General features: G+C 33.1%; 2 protein-coding genes across 21 annotated transcripts in view; one reads left to right on the top strand and one right to left on the bottom strand.

The window, feature by feature from the left end:
• Positions 1–23,283, bottom strand: part of LOC101888529 (cAMP-specific 3',5'-cyclic phosphodiesterase) — a 668,201-nt gene that overhangs the window by 100,801 nt on the left and 544,117 nt on the right. The window lies entirely within an intron of this gene.
• Positions 20,653–22,347, top strand: LOC131802199 (katanin p60 ATPase-containing subunit A-like 2). The gene has a single exon (XM_059121850.1). The coding sequence runs from the start codon at positions 20,748–20,750 to the stop codon at positions 22,209–22,211; it is 1,464 nt and encodes a 487-aa protein (XP_058977833.1). The 5' UTR covers positions 20,653–20,747; the 3' UTR covers positions 22,212–22,347.

The following is a 23,283-nucleotide window of genomic DNA, read 5'->3' as shown; positions in this document are numbered from 1 at the left end:
TTCAAAACAATTTATAAACATCTACGTTTGGTCCTTTGAAAAAATTGGTTAAAAATCCACGTTTGATCCTCAGAAAAAAAATCTTAAAAATTGTCGATTGGTTGTTGGAAAAAAATCTTAAAAATGCACGTTTGAATGGTCAGTTGGAAAACAATTCTTAAAAATCCACGTTTGGTCCTTGGAAAAAACTTCTTAAAAATCCCCGTTTGGTCCCTAGAAAAAAAAATTTAAAAATCACCAGTTTATTCTTGAAAAAAAAATCTTAAAAATACAAGTTTGGTCCTTGAAATAATATTCTAAAAAATCCACATTTGGTCCTTGAGAAAATATTCTTAAAAATCAATGTTTGGATAGTTAGTTGGTCCTTTTAAGAAATTCTTAAAAATCAACGCTTGGTCCTTGAAAAAATTTTCCTTAAAATCCATGTTTTTTTTTCCTTAAAAAATATTCTTTAAAATCCAAGATAGGTCCCTGTAAAAAATAATCCCAAAAAATCTACATTTACTCCTTGAAAAAAAATATTCATAAAAATCCTGGCTTGGTCCTTGACAAAATATTAAAAAAAAAAACTTAAAAAATCGCGTTTGGTACTCGAGAAAAAAATCTTAAAGTCCAGGTTAGGCTGGCCTGTTGGTCCTTGAAAAAAATTCTTAAAAGTCGAGAATTGCCTGGTCTGCTGGCCCTTAAAAAAATTCTAAAGAATCAACATTCTATCCTTGAAAATTTTTGTTTAAAAATCCACATTTGATCATTGAAAAAATTAATCCTTAAAATCCACATTTCGTCCTTGAAAAAATATTCCTAAAAAATAAACGTTTCTTAAGAATCAATATTTTAGCCTTGAAATTTTTTCTTTAAAAATTCACATTTTATCCTTGAAATTTTTCCTTAAAAATCCACATTTCGCCCTTGAAAAAATATTCCTTAAAATACACGTTTCGTCCTCGAAAAAAATTCTTAAAAAATAAACGTTTGGATGTGCGGTTGGTCCTTGAAAAATATTCGTTTAAAAAATCTGAATTTCAATGGTCTCTTGGTCCTTGCAGAAATGTTGTTATATCCTTGAAAAGCATTCGCCGTTCTATGTTTGAATGACCAGTTGATCCTTGAAAATTTTTCGTTATAAAAATCTGAAAAAAATCCTGAAAAATATACTTATATCCTCATTAAAAAAACCCTCGCTTCATTGATGTCCTTGCAAAAACATTCTCAGATCCTTGAAAATTTTCCCTTTCAAAACTCTACATTTCCATGGTCTATTAGTCCTTGAAAACATATATTTCTTCCCTCTCAAACATAGAATTACTTTTGTCATCCCTCCTCGCTTGGAAGAAACGTGCTTTGTTACAACTTCAAAGGAAATTAAAACTTTGTATCAAATTTTCTTTCGTTTGTTTCTTTTTTTTCACGCTCGCTGAACATAAACAAGAGAGCGAGAGATTTGTTAAAAGGAAACGGTAGTCCAGAACATGATGATGGGAATGTACTGAAATTATCAGCATTTACAGCAGAGGGGGGAAATGTAGCAAGGAAAAAACTTTTCCATTCCATTCCTTTGCTCTTAACCATTCCCATAAATTAAGAATACTAAGAAGAAGAAAAAGAGAAGAAAATAAAAATAAACAAAAACAACAACAACAACGGCAGCTGTAACAATATCAACAATTTCCTTGCTGCCACTCTTGGCATGCTAAACAAACAGCCCGCCGAAAGGGAGCAGGACCTCACAAAAGCCTCCTTCCTCTTGCTCCTGCTGCTGTCTAAGTGTCTTACAAAGGAAAGAAGTAACTTTTTTCACACCTCAACTTAATTTTTCCTCCAGGAATACAAAAGTAACAACAACAAAAAAGGGAATGGGAAAAAAGAAACTAGTGTTGGGCATGAGTTAAACGGGGAGAGATGAATGACTGCCTTAACACAGAATGTCTGACAAGTATCTGAGAAGCGAAAGAAAGGACCAAGAAACCAGCAGGAGAAGCGTCAATAGCATTACACATAGAATAATAATAACAACAACAACAAAAGCACCTTGCCATTCATAACAAACTAAGACTCCTGTTGTTTTCTTAATGAGAAAACGGTTTTTCTGTTTTCAAGATTTCCTTTCTTCTAATAACAGGTTGGATGGATGGTTGGTTGGATGGATGACAGACTGAATGGCTGGCTGGTTGGCCGAATGGTTTGGGGGTAATGGTGGGTGTTGAGTGTTGTAACAGTATTCCAGCTAGAAAACTTTTTATTGTTTGGTATTCATTGTAGCCATTCATTCACTCATTCATTCGCTCATTGACATCTACACTCATACACACATTCATCACTCCCATTTTGTGTGCGGACAGGATATTGCCAAGGCCTTTTGTTCACCAGGACGAACATCAAAGTGCTCGGGAATTTCTTGCTTTCTTTGAAGAGGATTTTCAAGTTGTTTGGGAAATATTTCTATTTTTCTCTTTGAAATTGAAATCTCAAAGAATGTGGGGATGGAAATAGGAAATAGTTTAGGGAAGATTTTTGGGAAAAAGAGAATGGTAACAAAATAAAAATTCTGCAAATAATGGGAATCAAATTCAGAACTCGCAAATTCAAGGAAATTTCAGCCCAGGAAACATTCATTAAAATTCCTTGTAAAAGGCTTCTGGGCAAAAAAGGAGTAATATTCTCTACGTGGAAAGCACTACAACTCTTTTATACTTAGAAGGACTACTAAAGGTCATAGAAGGCATTTTCATGGCTTCCACACAGACAAGAACTGCAGAAAGGAGAAGATCCCCCATATGTATTTTATGCATACCACTTACTAGACCTTTAGAGGGCCTTCTCTTCTACAAAGGTCTTGGGTAAAAAAAAGTCCTTTTAGAGCTATTTTATGGATTAAAATCCTTCTAACCATATTCTAAAAAATAAAAAAAAAAATAAATAAACAAATAAAAAATAAAAAACCTTCAACAGATCTCCAGAACCTTCTTTTGAGACCTAAAAATAAATATTTGTTTTTCAAACAACAAAAAGAAAAAACTAGTAAAAAACATTAAGTTCTGCCGGGCCGAATTTTAATACCCTCCACCTAAGGGACACTACAATATTTCGCCATACGAACTGGGACCCATTATGACCTGCAAATACCACTTTTCAGACAAATCCGTGAAAAAATGTGGCAAAAATCATCAAAATACCGAATATCGCGAGGTACCGTTATATGGGGGCTATATCAAAGCGTGGAGCCATACATACAATATTTCGCCACACGAAGTAGGACCCATTATGACTTACAAATGGCAATTTTCAGACAAATCCAAATGTGGCAAAAATCATCAAAATATGGAATATCGTGAGGTACCGTTATATGGGGACTATACCAAAACGTGGACCGATATATCTCATTTTCAATACCAACCAATATACAAATTGTTCTGCTAACTTTTGAGTGTATCGTGATTTCAACAGACAGACGGACATGGTTAAATCGACTTAGAATGTTATGCTGATTATGAATATCTTCACTTTATGGGGTCTACGATGAATATTTAGGGATGTTACAAACGGAATGATAAAGTTAATATACCCTACTTTCGAAGGTTTAGGGTATAAAAATAAAGACTTCGAGTATACCCATATGGGTAGAGAGGGTACACAGGGTGAGATAAGACAAAGTCATCAAATTTTAGAAATTTAGGTTTAGATTTGTTCGAATTGGTCACCTTTGGCACGAATTATGGTCTTCAAACGACCAATGAAACCGTCACACGCTGCCCGAATGTTGCTCTGGGGCCCATTCTCAGCGAAGCGCTTGCCTGAGGTGATCGACACTTTGGTATTTTTTAGTGTCATCCTTGCTTTCCAAAATACTTCAGACACAATATTCCAACGGATTGGTATCCGGAGATTTTGGTGGCCATTGTGCGCTGGAAGTGAAGCGAAGAATCTCATTTTGTAACCATTCTTGGGTGGCGCGTGCTGGGTGCGTTTTTTCATCTCACCATGTATATTTTTTTAATTTCGAGCTTTTGTGGTACCAAAAGGAGTGGAGGGATATTGCCCACCTCCGAACTCGATCTATGATTGACATTAATATTACGATGTACCAAGTTTGGAACAAATCGGATGCAGATATAGAGTCGATGAGGTACGTTTTGGCCGTATCAAATTATATATACCCTCTGTACCCATATGGCTGAAGGTATAAAAATCAGCGATTTTCTTAGATTTTTTTTTTTAAAGTGCAAGATATAATATAATCTAGATATAATAAAACATAATAACAAATTTGGATCTCATTAAATAATAACTAAAAATTACTAACAAATTTTCGAAAAAAAAATTACTTTTAAACACTTGTAAAAAAACCTTGTAAGACTCTTTATCCTGAGATGTGATTTCAAGCCTTTTCTTGGCAAAATTAAAGAAATTTCAAACTAAATATTTTCAGATTTAAAAAGATATTCAAATTTCTATTATTCAAATATTCTAAATCAATGATCAAACCATAAATATAAACATTCAATATAAATTGCCATCAAATTATGCAGCCTACAATATATTGTATATATTTTTCTAAATTAATAGCATACTTTTAGGAGTGTCCACACTAAAAATAATGATTCTAATGGTTTTCCTAAAAAATATACAATCCAGTATCCCATCCCATATCCCATCCATTTTATTTCCATGGACTCCTTTAATTTGAAAATCTTTGCTCTTGTAATGTCTAAAATTGCTTCTGTATGCGTGTGTGTGTATTTTTTGAATTACTTAATCCCTTGAGCGTATTTAAGAGTAAATAAATAACAAATTATAAAAATAAATAACCAACACAAAGACAAAGTCAAACCCTCCTCTGACAGTGGCAACAACTCTCTCACACACACCCATACACATATAATTTGTGTGCTCTCCCAAAGTTTGTCCTCCGTTTATTTTCCCTTTACATGTGGGAGTTACATCTTTGAAAATAGAAAACAAAACACACAAATCAAAGAAGAATGTAACTTCAATTAGTAACTTGGGGGGATGCTGTTGAATTGTTACTTTTGTCATTCGGCCCCAAAAAAAGGTGGCTACATGAAATGTTTCAATATTTGTTCTAGTCGCAATGGCTTCGAAACAAAAAATATACATTTTTGGTTTGTTTGTAAGCATCCCTTTGGGATCTTTTGTTTATATATAAATGTGTAATTAGTTAAACAAATGTGTTGAGAGGAAAGCAATTCGATTTTGTTTCGTTAGAATTATTTGGAGTTGGAAAAAGGGAGTGTTTTAGCACTTTTTTAAATTTGATTATTTTAAATAAAAAACAAAATAAGGGGAGCATAAAATAAGGATCAGAAGGCGTAGATATTTTAGAAATAATTTTGGATGGATAAGAAAACTTGCATTTTGATTGGAAATATTTATAGGAGGTTCAAAAGGACATAGATTCTTTTTTAATAATTTAAAAAAGCGGTGGTTTCTAAAGATATTTTTGGCAGGACTTTCTAAATTTTTTTTATATAACCAAAAAGCTGTTGTAGCACTTTTTTAATTTTTCTTTTATTAAAAATCGAAAAAAGGTGAAAACATTTCTGAGCATAAAATAAGGATCAAAAGAAATAATTTTGGAATTGTAGAAATAATTTTGAATGGACAAAAAAACTTCGATTTAAAATTGACATAGATTTTTTTAATTAATTTTTTAAAAAAGGCGGTGGTTTCCGAATATATTTTTGGCAGGAGTTTCTAATTTTTTTTTTTAAACAACCAAAAAGCTGTGTTTTCTTAAAATATATTTGGAGGGATTTTCTAAAATTTTACAAAAAAAAAAAATAAATAAATAAAAATATCAGTGGTTTTTTTCGCCAACAGATGTATACCCATAGCCAATGTTCGATTATTTAAATATATTTTGACTTAAGTTATGATTATTGAAATTGTTGACCCAGTAGGGAGTAGGTTCCAGAGGAATGGGCCAATAAAGTCTATTTGGTATCGGACCCAAATAAATATGAAATAAAAATTGCGATGCGCCAGATTTCGACTCTATTGGCTACTTCCTTCTCTATATATCTGTAAAATCTGAAGAGATTGTTGTTTTTCGAAATCTTGAACCCTGTGTGCGGGACGTAGCAGAAGAAATGGTGCGATCTCCACCATCTTTATAACATATCTTGTATTGCTGGAAATATTGAGATGTACCAAGTCTGAGTAGAAGCGGATGTTAATTTCACGATTTATGAGCTTCATGGATATTCAAAATGTTGACTCTTTGTGGGGCAGGTACCAGAGGAAGTGGACCGATATATCCCATATTTACGCCAGAGCTTGGGTTAATAAAAATATTGTGATGTGCCAAATATGAAGAAAACCGGATGCTTATTTCGGATTTTATAATCGTTTTGCTTATTTAAGATTTTGACCCTTTGTGGGTGAGTTACCAGAAGGAATGGTCCGATCTCTACCATCTTCATAACAGCTCTTGTGTTGATGGAGATATTAAGATTTGTCAAGTATGAAACGAATTGGATGTTAATTTCGCGTTTTATGAGTTTCATCGTTTCTCAAAATTTTGACCCTTTGTGAGGGAGGTACCAGAAGGAGTGGACCGATATATTTCATCTTCACAACAGACCTTGGGTTAGTAAAAATATTGTGATCTGTGTTATTTGAAGACAATCGGAAACTTACATAACGTTTTATAAGAAATATAGCTATTGAAAATTGTGTCCCTTTGTGGGAGAGGTACCAGAAGGAATGGTCCGATTTCTACCATATTTATAACAAATCTTGTGTTGATGGAAATATTGAAATCTGCCAAGTCTCAATGGAATCGGATGTAAATTTACCGTTTTTTGAGCTTTATGGATATTCAAAATTTTGAACTTTGTGGGGCAGGTACCCAAAGGAGTGGACCGATATATTCCATCTTCACAGCAAATCTTGTGTTTCTAGAAATAATGGGATGTGTAAAATGCGAAGAGAATCGGATGCTTATTTCGGATTTTATGATTATTTTAGTTATTTAAAACTTGGACCCTTTGTGGGGGAGGTACCAGAAGGAATGGTCCGATTTCTACCATATTTATAACAGATCTTGTGTTGATGGAAATATTGAGATGTGCCAAGTCTGAATGGAATCGGATGTTATTTCGCGTTTTTTGAGCTTCATGGATATTCAAAATGTTGACCCTTTGTGGGGGAGGTACCAGAAAGAGTGGACCGATATATTTCATCTTCACAGCAGATCTTGTGTTTCTAGAAATAATGGAGTGTGTGAAGTATGAAGAGAATCGGATGCTTATTTCGGATTTTATGATCGTTTTGGTTATTCAAAACTTTGACCCTTTGTGGGAGAGGTACCAGAAGGAATGGTCCAATCTCTACCATCTTCACACCAGGCCTTGAGTTAATAAAAATATTGTGGACTCTTACGTTACATTTTATAAAAGTTATAATTATTCAAAATTTTGCCCCTTTGTGGGGGAGGTACTTGATGGAGAAGACCGATATTGTCCATTTCCGCACCTGACCTAGCACTGATGATGATATTAGGATTTGCAAAGTTGGAGCAAAGCCGGATTATCCTTTCTCTTTCTGTGCAGTAAAATCTTTTTCGAAAATTTTCAAAGTTTTGTGGGTGTGCCTCCAGAAGGAGTGGACGGATATTGCCCATCTCCGAACTCGATCTAAGTTTGATAATAATATTACGATGTACCAAGTTTGGACCAAATCGGATACTACCTGCGAGAGTTATGGCGAACATCATCGTTTATCACATTAATGTCACGTGTAGATGGCGCCCAACGTAGAGTAACTGATGTCCAAATAAAAAATGATCAATTTTACTTTATTTTTCAATAGTTCAATAGTTAAAATTGTCATATGAAAACAAGTAAAGAATAAATAAATTAGTGTATAAATTAGAACATATTTTCTTTTTGTGCCCCCTAAAAGTATGCAATAAATTTCAAATTATCTGAACAATACTTTTAAAACACACACTGGTATCAACAGGTATATTTGAATTCATTCAATTACCTCAAATGAATATTTGAATTTCAATAGAAATATTCAATTGAAAAGCTTTTGTTTGTATGTAATCTGGCGATAGAATAGAAGAGGGGAGGGGGAGAAGAGGGGGGCACTCATACAAGATTTACATTCAAATAAGTATTCAATAATTCATCCTGAAATTAAGTCTAATAGTACACATATTTTTACATACATTATTAAGAGTATTAACTCTCAAAGCTCCATCCTCGACCTGTTGTCGAGGGGGCATCTTTGCAAATACATTATCCACTTTGACCTGTGTGTGTGTGTGTGTGTGTGCTCAAAGGATTTATTCTGTGAAGCACATCCAGTAGTCCAGGTATTCTTGGTATTGCATTATAACTCACATATGTTTGTGTTTGTGTGTGTGTGTGTGCATGGGTAATAAGGAAATGCTCAATGGTACGATTAATTAGATAGCCAAGAGCGTTCCTGGTTTTCTAGTTAAATGAATGAATGGAGGATTCAGGATAACAAGCTTTTGTTATGGCGGAAGTTTAGTATTATGCATCATTGTGAACCGAATATAATAGGCTACAGCATGGGTCAGAAAAAATATGGAAGGTAAAAGCTTAGAAGGTCCTTAAAGTACTTAAGATTTAAAATATTTTAGGAGGGTCCTCACGAGTAGGACTTGATTTTATAAAAATACTCAGAACGACCACTTAACCAAAAGAAAGTATAAAGTCGGGAATTTTTGTTTTTAAATATGTTTTAAAACCGACAAAATGGACGTGGCTTTTTTTTAAAAATACTTTTAAGAAGAAACCAAAAGGAAGTGGATTAAAAAAATTATAAGGATTTAAAGGACGTGAATTTGAGAATAAACATATTTTTAGAAAATTTAAAGGACGCGGATTTAAAAAAAATTAAAAACGATATGGATGGACGTGGAATTAAAAAAAAAATATTTTTAGAAGGATTGAAAGGACATGGATTTAAAAAAAAAATATTTTTAAAATGATTTAAAGGATGCGGGTTTAAAAAATATTTTTAGAAGGATTTAAAGGACGCAGATTTAAAAAAAATATTTTTAGAAGGATTTAAAGACCGTGAATTTTAAAACAATATTTTTAGAAGGATTTGAAGGATGTGGATTTTTAAAAATATATTTAAAACGATTTAAAAGGCGTTGTTTTCTAAAATATATTTTTGAAAAGATTTAAAGGAAATTGTTTACTAAAAATATTTTCGGAGGGATTTTAAGGACGTGGATCTTTAAAATATTTTTAGTACGATTTTTAAAAAAATTAGAAAGATTTAAAGGACGTGATTTATAAAAAATATTTTTAGAAAGATTTAAAGGACGTGTATTTTTAAAAATATTTAAAGGACATGTATTTTTAAAAATATTTTTAGAAAGATTTAAAGGACGTGAATTATAAAAAATATTTTTGGAAAGATTTAAAGGACGCGTATTTTTAAAAATATTTTTGGAAGAACTTAAAGTACGTAGATTAAATATTTTTAAAAGGACGTGGATTTTTTTAAATATTCTTAGAAGGACGTGGATTTTATTAAATATTTTTAGAAGGACGTGGATATTTTAAAAAATATTTTTAGAAAGACGTGGATTTTTTGAAGATTTTTAGAAGGACGTGGATTTTTTTTAATGTTTTTAGAAGGAGGTGGATTTTTTTAATATTTTTAGAAGGACGTGTTTTTTTTAATATTTTTAGAAGGACGTGGATTTTTTGAAGATTTTTAGAAGGACGTGGATTTTTTTAATGTTTTTAGAAGGAGGTTGATTTTTTTAATATTTTTAGAAGGACGTGTTTTTTTTAATATTTTTAGAAAGACGTGGATTTTTTTAAATATTTTTAGAAGGTCATGGATTTTTTTCAAATGTTTTTAGAAGGGTCCATAAGACGTGGATTTTTTTAAATATTTTAAGAAGGTCATGGATTTTTTCAAATGTTTCTAGAAGTTTCCAAAAGACGTGGATTTTTTAAATATTTTTAGAAGGTCATGGATTTTTTTTAAATATTTCTAGAAGGGTCCAAAGGACGTGGATTTTTTTAAATACTTTTAGAAGGTTATGGATTTTTTTTTAAATATTTCTAGAGGGGTCCAAAGGACGTGGATTTTTTTCACTATTATTTTCAAAAGGGTCCAAAGGACGTGGATTTTTTTAATTATTTTTAGAAGGTAATAGATTTTTTTTTAATATTTTTAGAGGGTCCAAAGCACGTGGATTCTTTTGCTAATATTTTCAAAGCATCCAAAAGGACGTGAATTTTTAAAATATGAATTTGGAAGAAACGAACGTCCAAAATAAAGCGGATTACTTATATAATTTTTTAGAGGTCTTAAAAAACGTAGATTTTTTATATATTTTTTTAAACGGACTAAAAAGTTTTAGGTCTCTTAAAATGAATTTTAGAGGGACTAAAAGGACGTATTGTTAAAAATCATTTTAAAATGACAAAAAGGAAGTGAGTTTTAGACGTATTTTTTAAAATAAACTTAAAAAAGAAAGAACTAAAAGGATGTGGTCTTTTAAAAACATTTTGAAAGAATTTTTTAACATTTATTTTTTGAAGGATGGAACGGACTTAGAGTACGATTTGTAAAATTACTTAAAGGAAGTGGATTTTTCGAAAATCATTTTAAAGGACTTAGATAACGCAATTTTTTTAAGTTTATTTTGAAAGGACTATAAGGACGATGTTTTTTTAAAAAAATCATTCTGGAAGGACTAAAAAACATCAGCGTTTTAAAATTAATTTTAGAAGGACTTACACGACGTGAATTTGTCAAAAATCATTTTTAAAGGATTAAGTGGACTCAAATTTGGTAAAATTTATTTTAGAAGGACTCTTTGGTTTTTCTTGGTGTGTTTTAAATAGTCTTTAAAAAGTTTTTAAAATTTTGCGTAAACATTTTTTTAAATATCTTTTTTGACTTGATATGTTTTAAATTAAAGCGTTTTCCAATGCCGAAGACAAGAAATGTTGGCACACATTTCTAGAAGGCCCTTAAAGGGTTAATTCAAAATATTTTCTGAGTGCCTATTAAAATTTCGACATCTTAAATAGGACCTGGAACACATAAACCCCAATGAATAATATTTTTGGTTTTTTTTTCTTCCTCCTATGCCTTGTTGTTGTTGTTGTAGCAGTTTTACACGTTCTGTTGTTTTTTTCCGACTAATCTGGTTCTTCCTCAATGTCCAGGTTTAGGAATTCTGCTACCTTTATGGGCTGTAGCCATAGATCCTCTGGACGGAGTTGGGTAGGTTTGGCAGGACAATTAAACAGGTGCAGCGTGTTGTGCGGGCCTGTATCGCACGCTGGGCAGGCGTTCCGCACATCCTCATCAATTCGTGCCCAATACGAATTGAGACGGCTGCACCATCCTGAACGTAGTTGGGCCAAAACTACCCTGGTTTGCCTAGGCAGCCGACGTTCTTCAGCTGCAATGGATGGGGGGTGGACTCCGAGTATGGCATTCATACTGTAATTATTAACTACCTCTGTGACTGCATCAGTATGAATGCTATTCAGACCCGCTTGATAGGCTTCATGATCTAGAGGCTCTCTCTTATATCGCTGGACCTCTCTCTCTAGATCGTGCAGGTCCTTCCTGACACGCCTGGGTGGAGGAGTTCTATCCACCATATGGTGGTTAGGGTGACTCCCGCGATAACACCCAAGCAGGTACTGCAACGAAAGCATATGATTATGCTGACGTAAGGGAAGAACCTTCGTCTCCTCATGTAAGTGGTCCACAGGTGTCATGAGGAGGCACCCTGTTGCAGTTCTCAGGGCGGCATTCTGGCAGGTCTGAATACATTTCCACTGCGTTGCACTTGTATTCGCCGACCACACTGGAGCCGCATAGCTAACCACAGACCGACCTATCGCTTTATAAGAGGTCAACAAGGTTTCCTTATCCGCACCCCAAGTGCTGCCGGCTAGCGCCTTGAGGACCTTGTTCCTACTTTTCATTTTATCGCAAATAGCTGTGGCTTGCGCGGAAGACTTGAACATGCTATCGAATGTGACCCCAAGGATTTTGGGGTAGTTGGTGGTCGGAATTATATGCCCCTCGACCTGCACATTCAGCTGTGTTCTCATCTCCGCAGTCCATGTGGTAAATAGTGTGGCCGTCGATTTAGTGGCGGATATTTTCATATTCCTCGCGTGGAACTCCTATGCCTTGGTTTTGCTGCCTTCGCTCCCAGCCATTTACATCACATTTACATTTTAAATATTCATATCCCGCTGCTATTGAATTGAGGAAGTCTAGAAAAGCATAGCAGAGGCAAACATTGTTAAATACCTTTTCTATGAAAAGCTCATAAAGGTGTTTTTCTTGCTATGCTATTTTAATATCTTCCATAATTGCCTCATTTTCTTTGTAAAAAAGAAAAGGAAAAAGAAAATATCAGAAAACAGATACTTGTTTTTTTTTTTCAAAAAATTCTTGCAAGTTATTACATTTACATTTTCTCATCAAGTGGTGAAGTTATGAAATATTCTATTATGAGAACAAATTTAATTGTGGTCATAAGTACCAGGAAATTGTTGCAAGGAATTGAGTTTTTTTTTTTTGAAACCCATCACAATGGAAGTAGGTCCTTGACATGAAGTAGGATTTTTTACATTTTTTTTAACGGGATGTAAGTCGTGGCAGTTTGTAATGTTTGAAAAATCTGATGTATTTAAATTTGAAAAATACTGTTTTAATTGTCCTCAACTAGAGAATCGCTCACACAGAAATTTGTCTAATTTTAGCCATATATTCTTCTTATAATTATTTTTATTATTTAATATTTTTACATATTTGTTTCATTGACGTATTTCTGTAATAGCTCATAAAATAAAATTTCTTTGTCACAAAAAAAAAAAAAAAATCGGGCTGGCTGTTCACCAAATTTTGAACGAAATGTGTATTTGAATATTTTTGCCAAGTATTTGTATTTTTAGTATTTTTGTATTTATTGGGGTTATTAATTAAAAAAATATTTCGGATTTGTCATTTACTGATGGGACGACATGAACTATACATATATCGTTTGATACGGCCAAAATGTGCCTCTTTCGACCAAATCCGTTTCAGAACATTTGGAGTCGATCAAGGGATGTTCCTCCGTCTGTCTTTTTGCTGGCTGGTTCGCACGATAACTCTCCGTTAGGGAGTACCCGATCCGGTCCAAATTTGGTGCATCGTAATATTATTGTCAACCTTAGATCGGATGATGGGAAATATCGGTCCTTTCCAACATTACATTTACGAAGGGGACATGGACTGGAGTCAATATTTTTTATTTTATTTATTTATTTATTATTTTTCATATTTTTTGTCTTTTTGAAAAACCTTTGATTTTTAAAATTTTAGGAAATTAAGATTTGTCCGATTCATTCTGAGAATTTTTATTCCCTCAACAATAACCACAGAGGATTCATATAATTTGATACGGCCAAAATGTGCCACATCGAAATAATGTTTTTTAATTTTTTTTAAAACTCTTATAAAATGTGATATAAGAGTCCGATTATCTTCAAATTACGCACATCACAATATTTTTCATTTACCCAAGGTCTGGTGTGAAGATGAAATATTTTGGTTCACTACTTTTGTTATCACCCACAAAAGGGTCAAAATTTTGAATATCCATGAAGCTCATAAAATGCGAAAATAACATTTAATTCTATTCGGACCTGGCACATCTCAATATTTCCATCACTCCAAGATCTGTTATAAAGATCTTAGAGACCGGATAATTCCTTTCGGTACCTACCCCACAAAGGGTCAAGATATTGAATAACCAAAACTATTGTAAAATTCGAAATAAGCATCCGTTTCTCGTCATATTTCACATATCCCATTACTTCTACCAAAACAAGATATGCTGTGAAAATGGGATATTTCGGTCCACTCCTTCAGGAACCTGCCCCGCAATGGGTCAACATTTTGGAAAAATTTTATCTCTCATAAAATTTTAAATTACCATCTGATTCTCTTCAAATTTGATGTGGATATGGAATATATCGGCCAACTCCTTCTGGTATCTCTTCCACAACGGGTCAAATTTTTGGAATAATAATAGCTCCCATAAAATTCGAATATTTCTCCTAACACCAGATCTGGTGTGAAGATGGCAGAGTATAGATCCGCTCCTTCTGTTAGCTCCCCCCAAAACGGGTCAACATTTTGGAATAATTGTCTCTTCAATAAAAAGCGAAATAAACATCTGATTCTTCCCAAGTTTTACACATCCCAATATTATACCTAACAACTCCTTCTGGTACCTCCCCCACAAAAGAGATCAGTCCGAAATGTTCATGAAATGCGAAATAAGCATTCGGTTCTTTTTAAACTTGAACATTTTAATATTTTTTTATCGACGAGAGATTTGAAGAGAATATGCAATATGTACTTCGATCCACTCTCTCCCATACCTCAGGCTCATTTAAACATTTTCCATAAATAATCACATATCTCATATTAGGTGAAGGCTTGTATTAATATTTAAACAAAATTTAGGTCAGATACGAAATTGAAAATATTGACACCCTGCTTCAAATCCTCCTCATATATATTTTTTTTTATTTTTAAAGGATTTATTTTTTTTTTTAATTTTATGAATCTATTCAGAATCGTGATTTCACCTTATTATTTATTTATTAATTTTTTATTTTATTTTTTTTACAACTCTGCATTTTTCCCAAGCTTTTTAAAAATGCGAATTTGATTTCCAATTTTTTTGCAGTATATTTTTCTTAAAAAAAATTATGTAGGGTGTATCACTTTTTGGAAATTTTACGTCACTTCCTCTTCACATTTTCATTCCCTACATATCCCCCACTTATATAAATGAATAAATTCCCGTAAAACGCAAAAAACTAATCCCTCCAAAACTTATGGATTTTATTTTATTGTTTATTGCCTAACTCCATATCCTTTTTGTGTTTAACTTTTTTTGTGGCTGCTCATATAAGGATTTATATCCTTCCTCTACCAAAAAAAAAAACATCGCTGGCAACATAAGAGGTGTTATATCCTTCCCCATTTTTTTGTCCTTCACACATATATGCTCATATCCCTTCCCCTCCCCCCTTTCTCCCCTCTTCCTTTCGTGCCAAAAACATCTTCGAATCTCAGTTGTGGTCTCATTGGCAATTTGATTTATTTCTTGTCTTATATTTCATGGACCATTTGCTTTATGGATAATCGAATAATGTTGCTGTAATAGTTAACAATAAATTTTCTTCCAATTTTTTGTTTTTTTTTTGGGTGGGATGGGGGTGGGTTTTTGGTAATAAAGAATTATGGCCCCAGGGAAGATAGTTTGAAGGAAAATGCCTATGGAAAAAAATAAGAATGGGTTTAGGAAATTATCAATAGAAAATCTATTTGCACGTAATTTTTTTTGTGGTTTCGTTTCGTTTTGGGGAGTGATGGACATGGATTTAGAGTTTTCTTGTTAAGTAATATTGATAAATTGCCAGGACGAAATTGAGGAAATTTCTTTGTAACTTTTTAAGGAATATCTGTATAATCGGGATGAAGGGTTTGGGGTGGAGTGAGTTTGTTGAAAATAAGTTAAATTTTCTTGCCATATAAATTTTCACATACTTTTAACAATTATATACTCTCCCTTAATGAATCCTCTCTCTCTCCCTTTCTCTCTCTCCAAGGATTTTAATATTACAAATACATCAACAATTTTTTCCCTAAATTTTGTAACATTTCAATTATTAGCTATGATGCATGAACATCTATGTGCATTTATTTTCCTAATTATGGTACGGTTCCTCTAATTATGAATTCCGCCACATTTGCAACATTCAATAGTCCATTAAAAATCAGAACCAAAAATCAATGCATCGAACAATTCATCCAATCATAAATTTATTCATGTGTGGAAATTGAGCAACAGCAACAATGGAACGACAACAATTCCCCTGTGTTCGCAGCGAACGCCGAGTAAATATTTTACAACGATAATTATGGGATTTTCTACAATGCATTTTAATATACCATCGGCAGCTACAAAACATATAAATCAAGTTTAGAATACACCATTTCCTACAACAACACATTTTAAATGCATATAGATGAGATTTTCAGGGACTTTTTAAAAAAATATTTCGAATGAAAAATAATCCACTATCAGTTAGTCCTTCAAAAGCCGAACTATTTGTCCTATAAATTGGCACATACAACAGTACTTTCTGATGTCCGATATTTTGAATATTTTATTCAAACTTTTCTTGTACTTCGTATTGGGTTCTACCTTTGGTATCAGAGCATGGAGGACCAATATACCTCGTGTTCCGATATTCTCTATTTTAATGATTACAGCCACATTTTCCAATGGAATATTTTTGTTTGTTTTGCTACTGTACATTTTAAATATTTTATAAATACTTTTCGGTATTGATTGGATTTTTTTTGTTAAGTTCAAAGCAAATAGAGCTATTCTTAGTAAATCAAAAAAAAAAAAATAATATTTTTAAACAAACTTCTCTTTTTTAACCATTGGTGCTTAAAAACAATTCTCAAAATGTCAACCTTTGGTCCTCCTCAAAAACTCTGACTTCTTGGACTTTAAAAAATTAATATCCATGGTCCATGAAGAAAATTCTTAAAAATCTTAAATATCGTGGTCTGCTGATCCTTGAAAAGCATTATTTTTGATCCATGGATCCTTCTTACAAATCCCTGATTTTTTAGTCCCTGAAAAATTCTCAAAAACAAAATAATTGTTGTCCTTAAAATGTATTCCCAAAAAATTAGACTTGTAAAAATATTTTTTTTTAACGCCCTTGTAAAATTACTTTTTTTATGAACCCACGTCCTTGTAAAATTACTTTTTTTTATGAACCCACGTCCTTGTAAAAATACTTTTTTTATGAACCCACGTCCTTGTAAAAATAATTTTTTTTTATGAACCCACGTCCTTTTAAAAATACTTTTTAAAAATCCAGGTCCTTGTAAAAATATTTTTTTTAAAAAATCCACTTCCTTTTAAAAATACTTTTTAAAAAATCCTCTTCCTTTTAAAAAATACTTTTTAAAAATCCAGGTTCTTGTAAAAATATTTTTTTAAAAATCCAGGTTCTTGTAAAAATATTTTTTTAAAAATCCAGGTTCTTGTAAAAATATTTTTTTAAAAATCCAGGTTCTTGTAAAAATATTTTTTTAAAAATCCAGGTTCTTGTAAAAATATTTTTTTAAAAAATCCACGTCGTTGTAAAAATACTTTTTAAAAAATCCACGTCGTTGTAAAAATACTTTTTAAAAAATCCACGTCGTTGTAAAAATACTTTTTAAAAAAAGCCACGTCCTTCTAAAAACACTATTTTTAAAAAAGCCACGTCCTTCTAAAAACACTATTTTTAAAAAAGCCACGTCCTTCTAAAAATAATTTAAAAAAAATCCACGTCTTTCTAAAAATATTTTTTTGAAAAAAGCCACGTCCTTCTAAAAATAATTTTAAAAAATACACGTCTTTCTAATTTTTTTTAATACACGTCCATCTAATTTTTTTAAAATACACGTTCATTTAATTTTTTTTAAATTCACGTCCATTTAATTTTTTTTAAAATACACGTCCATCTAATTTTTTTAAAATACACGTCCATTTAATTTTTTAAAATACACGTCCATTTTATTTTTTCAAAATACACGTCCATTTAATTTTCTTAAATACACGTCTATCTAATTTTTTAAAATACACGTCCATTTATTTTTTTTAAATACACGTCCATCTAATTTTTTTAAAATACACGTCCATTTAATTTTTTTTCAAATACACGTCCATCTTATTTTTTTTTTAATCCATGTCCTTCTAAAATAATTAAAAAAAATCCACGTTCTTCTAAAATAATTTAAAAAATCCATGTCCTTCTAAAATAATTCAAAAAAATCCACGTTCTTCTAAAATAATTTAAAAAAAATCCAGGTCCTTCTAAAATAATTTAAAAAAATCCACGTCCTTCTAAAATAATTTAAAAAATCCACGTCCTTCTAAAATAATTTTTAAAAAAATCCACGTCCTTCTAAAATAATTTTTAAAAAAATCCACGTCCTTCTAAAATAATTTAAAAAAATCCACGTCCTTCTAAAATAATTTAAAAAAATCCACGTCCTTCTAAAATAATTTAAAAAATTCCACGTCCTTCTTCTAAAAATATTTAAAAAAGTCCATGTCCTTCTAAAAATATTTGTTTTAAAAAAATCCACGTCCTTCTAAAAATATTTTTAAAAAAATCCATGTCTTTTAAAATAGATTTAAAAAAATCCATGTCCTTCTAAAATAATTTAAAAAAATCCACGTCCTTCTAAAAATATTTTTAAAAAAATCCATGTCATGTCCTTCTATAAATATTTTTACAAAAAATCTCTATCCTTTTAAAATAGGTTCAAAAAATCCACGACCTTCTAAAAAAATTAGTAAAAAAAAATTCAAGTCCTTCTGAAAAAAATTTTAAAGAAATTCACGCCCTGTAAATCTTTCCAAAACTATTTTTAAAGAAATCCACCTCGGGATTTTAAGAATATTTTTATATATTTAGGACTTCGAAACCTATAATTTTTTATGTACGATTTTATAAAAAAATGGTAATTTTTCTTTTTGGAAATGGTTTTTATTTTACATAACCGAATGCATGTGTAAAATTATTACGTACATTGCAACCAGCGTATGTATGAAAATATGCATCGCAAAACGGACGTAGTTGCAAATAACCATAAAACCACAAAATTATTGCTCAAATAATTAGCCTCAACAATAAACAGCCAGCAACAACTAAACATTTTTGTAGAAAATCCGAAAAATGATGAATGTTAAACAAAAGGCATTACAACCATTGAGCGGGATATTGATGAATTATTGTTGGGCATAAAAATATTCTATTCGAATTGGACATAAATTAGTGAGAGTGTGTGTGTGTGTGTTAAGTCAAGCATGAATTTTGTAATGTGGTATGTAATTGTATATTTTTAAAATATTTAGCTCTAAAATGTTAAAAAAAATGTTAAAATAAATATTTTTTAAATCATGTTCTCTAAGAGATTGACGAGGGCGTTTTCGGGGCTTGTGTCCCTTTTTAAAAATATTTTAACCTCCATCCAGACGTCAAGGAAGTGGACGGTAGAATACAGATGTTGCTGGCAGCAGAAATGGTTTGAAAAGTAAAGAAGCAACTTGATCGAAACCAGCGTCGCAGTGGCCGAAAAATAGCTCATGAGCTGCACATATCGCATATCGCAATATTCCATTCGGCAAATATTGAAAAACGAGCTCGGGGTAAAGCCATTGAAATTCCAAAAAGTGCAAGAACTTACATTGCAACAGAAAGAAAATAGATTCAAAAGAGCTAAAGAGTTGCTTCGATTGGCCGAATGTGGTGAACTGCCGCCGATGAGAAAACATTCCGCAGTTTGTAAACAAACAAAACGATCGTGTTTACTTGTCAAAGAGGTCAGCTGAAAATGTGTACCTTCGGTTGGCCACCAGAACTCAAGCATCGGTTATGGTGATGTTGTGGGCTGCCATAACAGCCGATGGTCGCTCTCCGCTCGTATTAATCGACCATGGTATCAGAATAAATGCGGAATATTATCGCGAAAATATTCTGGAGGGTGTATTAAAGCCTTGGGCACGCAAACATCGACATTCCAACAGGACTCAGGACCATCGCACCGAGCACTTGCCAACCAAGAATGGTTACAAAATGAGGTCCCTCGCTTCATTTCCAGCGCACAATGGCCGCCAATGGCCATCGATCGATCACCTCAAGCAAGCGCTTCGCCGGGAATGGGCCAAAATACCGCAGAGCAAGGCAGCGTGTGACTATGTTTCAATGGCCGTTTGAAAGCCATAATTCGTGCCAAAGGTGACCAATTCGAACAAATCAAAACTTATTCTAAAATTTGATGCTATTTCCGACATTTTTTGTTTTAATTCAATAAAATTTAAAAAAAAAAGTAAAAAATATGGCGTTTGACTTTGTTGCAGTTTTTTTTATCTCACCCTGTACTTGGTGGAGAGGAAAATTTCAAAAAAACTAGGGCTATTGTAAAAATTATTTTTTTTTTCAATTTTTTTTTAAACCGTAGTCCTTGCTCTTCTTAAAAATCATTGATTATCCCGAAAACATTTTAAAAAATCCATGTTTTTTGATTTTTCGAAAAAAAAAAAAATAAAATAAAAATTTTAAACCCATTTTTTTTAAATATTTTTAAAAAACATTCACAATATTCTTAAAGGAATCCATGATGCCTTGGTGTAGGGCACACCTTGCATACAAGGAGTCATAAAAGAGGGGAGAGAGGGAGGTGAGAGAGAGTTTTGAAAAGGTAATAAATTTCAAGTAACTATAACAACATCCTTTTGCAACGAAGTTTGTGTGGTTTCTCAGCTGCCATCCTGGCAACTCAACTCAACTGCATGGCCCGGCTAAGTCGAGTCAAGTAAAGTTGCCAAAGAAACCATTTGTGGCTAACAAGAGAAAACACACAACAACAACAACCACACCGACATAATAACGCATGTTTTCCCGTCTGACATGACAACCGGGAGGAAGACATGGAAACAACCAGCAACAACAATTTTATTGTTTTTCCCCGGCTCTCTTGCTCAGTGCAATTTTGAGTGACTTGTAGCAGTTGTACGGAAAATTGTGTAAAACGAAGTTGCGAAGTTTTTTTCTTTCAAATTTGTTGTTGTTGTTCGTGTTGTTGTAAAAAGTAAAACTTTCCATTTACAAATGTCAAATGACGAGATACGTAATCTACAAAATAGACGTAGAAATATTTTATTTCTGGTGCAGCGTTATCTCCAAGACAATGGCCTCTTCAATACGGCAACGGCATTGGCCACAGAGGCGGCCCGCCAGCTAAGCGAAGATTTTGAGCTGTGTGACAATGTCGATTTGGATGGCATTTATTTGGAATATGCCAGCTATTATCAGCTGAAGTTTGGCAAATATCCAAGGATTGTAAAGCGAGCCAGGCCGGGGGTGAAATTGGAAGTGACCCAGAAGCTGAGGAAGAAAAATGGCAAATGCAATCAGGCGCCAGACAACAATGGAGCTGGGCAGCAGCAGCTGCAGCTGGCGACAGGAGAGAATGACACTCGTAATCCGGCAAATGGTTTCGATGTGAATGACCTGCAGGTGGTGGTAAAGAAAATGGAAACAAGTCGCATGAAAATGGATGTGGGTGCGGGAAATCAAGCCGAAATTGATACCATGGAGGGAAATAGAGGCTCTGGACATTCTGCCCTCACCAGGTTGCAAGAAATCCAACACGGTTCTCCAAATCCGGGTGGAGATTTGCTTTTGAGTTGCCAGGAATGGCAAAATCTGGCTGAATTGGTCAAATCCACAATTCTCAAAGAACAGCCGAAACTGAAATGGTCGGATGTGTGTGGCAACTCCCAGGCCATTGAAATAATCAAAGAAGCTGTACTGACTCCCCTCAAATATCCCCAACTTTTTAATCAAGGCCTAAAACCCTGGCGTTCGGTTTTGCTGCATGGCCCTCCAGGCAGTGGAAAGACTCTTCTCGCCAAGGTTTTGTATTCCGAAACTCGGGACCAGGTGACCTTTTTCAACATCACCTCCAGTGTGGTCATCTCCAAATGGCGTGGGGAATCTGAAAAGTTACTCAAAATACTCTTCTACATGGCCCAAAGACATGTCCCTTCTATAATTTTTTTCGATGAAATTGAAGGCCTAACCTCAAAAAGGGATCGCAGCACCGATCATGAGTCCTCGAAGCGTTTTAAAAATGAACTACTTCAGCTAATGGATGGCATGGAGCACACGCCACAAACTGCCAGTGTTTTCATTTTGGCCAGCACCAATTTGCCATGGGAAATTGATGAGGCCTTTTTGAGACGTTTTGAAAAGAAACTTCTGGTCCAGCTGCCAAATCCGACGGAAAGGGGGAAATTAATTGAAAAATTAATACCACCCAATGTGAGGGTGGCTCCCGCACAAATGGAAACTTTGGTGAAATTGTCCCACAATTTTACCGGTGATGAAATACGTTTGGCCTGCAAAGAAATTGCCATGCAAACGGTGCGACGTTTGACAAAAGCCCAGTTGAAGGGCGCCGAGCCGCTGCTGGAGGATGTCCCATTGGAAAATGCTTTTAGACAAATTAAACCTTTGAGTTTGCTGTTGATGGACAAACATGGTAAATGGCAAAAGGAACATGGTTCGTAAAGGCAAGGACTAAAGAGGAAGAAAAGAAAGGGTGAAGTGAGAGAGGGAGAGAGAGAGAGAGAGATAAAAAATTTCACCAGAACAAAGGTACTGAAATTGTAACAATAAATTTTGAAATAAAAAAAATGTTGGAAGAAAAATTAAATAAATTGTTTTTTGATTTCGAACACTTTTTTGAAATTCGAAATAATTATTCGAATTATTTAATTTTTAATTTGAATTGAAAATTGAATTTTAATTATCCGTTTTTCTAATTCGACTACGAAACCAACTGATTCGACTGACTTAAGGATTCATCAATGTCCATAGGAAATAGGTGATGCTAGAATCATGAAATTTTGAGTGAGGGTCATTCACTCTAGGGTCATTAAAGGCTGGGTTTTTGGAAATTCGTACTAGAACGGTACGAAAAGTATTAAAAGGAACTAAACATGGTAGCCTTTGAATTTGAGGAAGCAATAGAAGAGTTAGAACTCTTAAATTTGGTATGAGGGTCACTGATGTAGTGTATAATAGGTGTACCAAAGGGTTTTTGGAAATACGCACTATAAATGTACGAAAAAAACTAAAATGGTACCATTTCAAACAATTTATTACCATTTCGTAACAGGTAAACAGTCAGAGCTAAACACTTGAAATTTGGAATGGTAATCAAAGTTAAGGACTAGCATCGATGTAAGGAGGAAGTTTTGGGAGTGTGTAATTATTTATACGAAAAGTACTAAACGGTACTAAATTTGGTACAATTTGAATTCGGAGGAACCGATGAAGATAGAATCCTGAAATTTGAAATAGATATTACTTGCGGAGTGTAGGATTGGGATATGAAGGTAGTTTTCGAAATTTTTACTTATGTGTATGAAAGGTACTAAATGGTACTAAATTTGGTACAATTTCGATGTGGTTGCTCCTATAGAGTTGGAATGATAAAATTTACAAATAACATTGCAATTATATATTGGGATTTAGGTATGTTGGTAGTTTTGAAATTCGTACTTATGTGTGTACTAAATGGTACTAAATTTGGTACAATTTAAGTTTTGGGACAACTGATAGAGCTGAAATGCTGAAT

The sequence above is a fragment of the Musca domestica genome, unplaced genomic scaffold (assembly GCF_030504385.1).
Source record: "Musca domestica strain aabys unplaced genomic scaffold, Musca_domestica.polishedcontigs.V.1.1 2, whole genome shotgun sequence".
Taxonomy (NCBI): domain Eukaryota; kingdom Metazoa; phylum Arthropoda; class Insecta; order Diptera; family Muscidae; genus Musca; species Musca domestica.
This window is presented reverse-complemented; position numbering and strand designations above follow the sequence as displayed.